Source organism: Phytophthora infestans, genomic scaffold (genome assembly GCF_000142945.1).
Source record: "Phytophthora infestans T30-4 supercont1.21 genomic scaffold, whole genome shotgun sequence".
Taxonomy (NCBI): domain Eukaryota; phylum Oomycota; class Peronosporomycetes; order Peronosporales; family Peronosporaceae; genus Phytophthora; species Phytophthora infestans.
In genome coordinates this window covers 1,304,021-1,308,906 of record NW_003303738.1, presented here as the reverse complement: position 1 = coordinate 1,308,906, position 4,886 = coordinate 1,304,021, and the positions used below count along the sequence as shown (strand labels likewise).

The window sequence follows — 4,886 nt, the reverse complement described above, 5'->3', positions numbered from 1 at the left end:
CGAGAAAGCAGAAGGTTCACCGCAAAGTCACGATTGTCTTCCCGAAGAATTATGTTGCTAAGTGTATGGCAGGAATCAAGATCTATTAAAAGTCGTTGCCAAGCGATCATCATGCGGGCAGAATGGGGGTATCTATTTCGAAGATGGGTACTTTTGCGGAGGAAGATCTGAAAGCGATGCTCACGTGGCATGATGAATATCCGAAGCTGGTTGCTGTTCATGATCTTGCAGAATGGATCAGAGTTTCAAAGTTCACTCGACTTTCGCTACCTAGCCCGCTAAACAACTGCACCACCGTTGATTTGAAAGCTTGCGCAGCACGTCTAGAATCGATCAGTGTAACAAAGTTGGTCAGTACACGGTTCGGACAAGTGCAAGTACATGAACTAGTATTTTTTCGGAGATCTGAGTGGCTGGATGACTCGTGCTTCAAAATTGTTATGAGCCATCTTATCGATCAAGACCAAGACAAAAGCGGAAGAAGTCGTATTGGAGGGGTGAATCCATTGTATGCGAGAGTGCATGACGAATCCATGAAGCAACAAGTTATTGCCAACTCGCCATGTCAGACTACCAACCGGTTAGTTCTCATTCCTATGTATCTGGAATCGCACTGGGCTGGTGTTGTCCTGGATTACGAGAAGAGGAAAGCAACGATGTTTGACCCGGCGCAGACGATGACAAACTACAAGGAAATCAGCAAAATTTTGGACAAGTATTTTGGAGGATACACTGAGACCCTTGATCCGATTCATCAACGCGCCCCACGACAAGAAGACATAAATAGTTGCGGTCCCTTAACTCTCTTGTTCTTTGAGTGTGCTGTGCGGGGTATCCCAGCTCCCAAGGTTCCCAGCGAACAAGTCGAGTATCTACGCTTTCGTTTTTTTTCTTCTGTCTAGCAAGGGAGTGTTCTGCAGAAACCCTGGGGTAACCATGAACGATTCATAACTGCACAAAATACATTGCCGTTTTACTTTGTTGATCCGGAATCGCGAAACGCTAAGTCATGGCACTCTGAATCTGCGTAACCCGATCCCACGTTGAGACGAAAGCCGCCGACGACAGGCATACTTAACCCGATCCCACGTTGAGACGAAAGCCGCCGACGACAGGCATACTTGACGGGACTAAAATAACAATAGATTGCAAAATACCCATAGTTGCGCTTTGTGGCCACGGCTGCTTTGGATTTCATGAGCGATGGCAGACACAAATTTTCGCTAAGTCGCCTCCACACTCAGCCAACATTCGTACAACGTCACACTAAAATCTTTACAATCAGCTCATTCGTAGAGAAATCAGATCGTACTTAATATTTTTGTTTCGTACCTAAGGTTTTTAATACGTACTTAGCAGGATTAAATTACGAACCACTAACGAAAAACTAACCGGTTAGTGGTGATTGGTCATCTTGGTTGGTGATCAATGGACCGGCTATGCAAACTGGTTAGTGACTCTAACACGAGCCTAACAATATTGGCCCGAAGTGTGTCCAAAGGGTATCGGCTGCATACAAAATCAAATACATTAAAATCTGGCCCGTAATATGTCGACCACGGATATAGAAGCTCTTACTACTGTGATGTGTAATACGAAGCACTTTTGCATCTTCCAAGTGTTACTATTAAGAAAGAACAAAACCAAAACTATATTTTTAGCGAGAAAATGCGCATCGTACTGTAAATCCTGAAATTTTGCCCCAGCACTAGTACCTCACCTTATGCTGGGGTGCTATAAGACGTGGGGTACTATTAGAGGGGCTGTATTAAGTGGTATATCGCCATATCCCTACCTAGAGACCGTCGATCCACTCTAGTCCTCTAGAAATGTCACGTGGGGTACTACCAGAGGGTGGCCCACACTTTCGGATTTACAGTTTAATTCTTGATCACAGACACATTTCCATTCTAGAACAGGCACATTTACTTATACAAGTACTGACAAACGTCCAGTGTCATAGACTTGTTCTTAAAATAAAACGGTTTTATGCTCGTGAAAAGGCAACCATGTGTGTGTGTACGACGGCGTCGACTACTGTACGACGTATGGTCTCAGGATGGGTGAGTACTATCTCGGTCTCTTCGGTATGGATACGGAGAAAAAGTGGGTTGCGTACGGCATCGTCTACACTGCGGCCATGTATTTAGTATTCATGATCCTGTCCTACGTGGCTCTGGAGTATATCCGCTACGAAGTGCCTGAAAACGTGGACGTGTCGGAGAAGCCGGAGGAAGACGAATCGTACACGCTTCTGGAGACACCCAAGACGAAGAACGGAACAAGCACGCTGGACGACTACGTGGTTGAGGTAGGCTCGCGTGAGAAGAACTTCACACCCGTGACGGTGGCATTCAAGGACTTGTGGTACTCAGTGCCAGACCCGCAGAACCCCAAGGAATCGCTGGACTTGCTGAAGGGCATCAACGGTTTTGCCGTACCCGGGTCGATCACTGCTCTCATGGGTTCGTCGGGTGCTGGTAAGACGACGCTGATGGACGTGATTGCCGCCCGTAAGACTGGCGGCAAGATCTCCGGCAAGATTTTGTTGAACGGCTACGAGGCCAATGATCTCGCTATCCGTCGTTGCACCGGTTACTGTGAGCAGATGGACGTGCACTCGGAGGCTGCTACCATTCGTGAAGCGTTGACATTCAGCTCGTTCCTGCGTCAGGACGCCTCGATCCCGGACGCCAAGAAGTACGACTCGGTGAATGAATGTATTGAGCTGCTCGGTCTGGAAGACATCGCCGACCAGATCATCCGTGGCATTTCAGTGGAGCAGATGAAGCGTCTGACGATCGGCGTGGAGCTGGCTGCGCAGCCGAGTGTGATTTTCCTGGATGAGCCGACGAGTGGCCTGGACGCGCGCTCGGCTAAGTTGATCATGGACGGTGTTCGCAAGGTGGCCGACTCGGGTCGTACCATTATCTGTACGATCCACCAGCCGTCGTCCGAAGTGTTCTACCTGTTCGACAGTCTGCTGCTACTCAAGCGTGGCGGGGAGACCGTGTTCTACGGCAACCTGGGCAAGAACTGCCGCAACCTGGTCGACTACTTCGAGGGCATCCCCGGCGTAGCTCCGCTGCCAAAGAGATACAACCCGGCCACGTGGATGCTCGAGTGTATTGACGCTGGAGTAGGCAACGCTGCGAACCAGACCAACTTCGTGGACTGCTTCAACAAGAGTTCGTACCGACTGGTGCTCGACAGTGAGATGGCCAAGGAAGGCGTGACCGTCCCGTCGCCCGATCTGCCCGAGATGGTGTTCGGCAAGAAGCGTGCGGCCGATTCCAAGACGCAGATGAAGCTCGTCGTCACCCGTTTCTTTCAAATGTACTGGCGCACCCCGACGTACAACCTGACCCGTATGATCCTGGCTGTCTTCCTGGCGCTGCTGTTCGACCTCGTGTTCGTGGACGCAGAGTACAATTCGTACGCTGGCTTGAACTCGGGTGTCGGCATGATCTTCCTCGCGGCGCTGTTCAACTCGGTGGTGGCCTTCCAAAGTGTGTTGCCTCTGTCATGTGCCGAGCGCGCCTCGTTCTACCGCGAGCGCGCGTCACAGACGTACAACGCGTTCTGGTACTTCGTGGGGGCCACACTCGTAGAGATCCCGTACTGCTTCGCCACCGGCTTCGTCTTTACGCTTATCTTCTACTACATGGTGGGCTTCCCGGAGTTCGGACCGTCCGTCGTGTTCTGGTTGGCCACCTCTCTCATGGTGCTCTCGCAAGTCTACCTGGGCCAAACGTTCGCGTACGCCATGCCGTCCGAGGAGGTGGCGGCCATCCTAGGACTTTTGTATAACACATTCTTCATGATGTTTATGGGCTTTAGCCCCCCGACGTACGCGATCCCGTCGGGCTACACCTGGCTGTACGACATCTCGCCGCTGAGGTCCCCTCTCGCCATCATGGAAGCGCTGGTGTTCGCCGACTGCGACGAGCTACCGACGTGGAACGAGACCACGCAGTCCTACGAGAACGTCGGTTCGAAGCTCGGTTGTCAGCCCATGAAGGAGGCACCTGTGACCGTGGGGCATATCACGCTGAAGGAGTACACAGAGGACTTTTTCGGCATGGAACACGACAAGATCCTGCGCAACTTCGCCGTTGTGATTGGATACCTACTGCTCTTCCGTGTCGTGGCGCTACTGTCGCTGCGCTACATCAACCACCAGAAGAGATAAGTCACACACGCGCAGTTGCTTACAGGCTTTTTTCATAAATTCATTCAACATGGTTGCCTTTTCACGAGCATAAAACCATTTAATTTAAGAACAAGTCTATGACACTGGACGTTTGTCAGTACTTGTATAAATAAATGTGCCTGTTCTAGATTGGAAATCTGTCTGTGATCAAGAATTAAACTGTAAATCGGAAAGTGTGGGCCACCCTCTGGTAGTACCCCACGTGACATTTCTAGAGGACTAGAGTTGATCGACGGTCTCTAGGTAGGGAAATGGCGATACCACTTAACCCCTCAGTTACACCGACGGACAGAATGCAACTGCCGACAAAACTAACTGCCAGTCAGTGTAAAAAGGGCGTGCAAGATAGAAGAGATGCGCAAATCCTATTTTATCAACCAATCGAATCACTCAAAATCCTGATTTTATTCGCCGATCCAGCCGTTATTTCTGTGCCAGTCACTTTGTAAGATGGAGGAAACCAGCCGTTATTTCTGTGCCAGTCACTTTGTAAGATGGAGGAAACCGTCGAGCCCGAGCCACCCACAGAGCCTCCATCAGCGCTGCAAGGCGCAGAGGAGGCTGCCATCGCGAGCCTTGTTGACGAGGTCTTTTCCCAGCCAACGCAACGTAGAATGCACTACTCAATGGAGCAGAAACGACACGCTCTCCTAGCAACAGAAGGTCTTAGTGA

General features: G+C 50.4%; 1 protein-coding gene across 1 annotated transcript; it reads left to right on the top strand.

Moving 5' to 3' along the window:
• Window positions 1–2,059: 2,059 nt before the first annotated feature.
• Window positions 2,060–4,192, top strand: PITG_11958 (ATP-binding Cassette (ABC) Superfamily; the record flags this gene model as incomplete). Its single annotated transcript, XM_002901372.1, has 1 exon — window positions 2,060–4,192. The coding sequence occupies one exon, from the start codon at window positions 2,060–2,062 to the stop codon at window positions 4,190–4,192; it is 2,133 nt and encodes a 710-aa protein (XP_002901418.1).
• Between the last annotated feature and the right edge of the window lie 694 nt (window positions 4,193–4,886).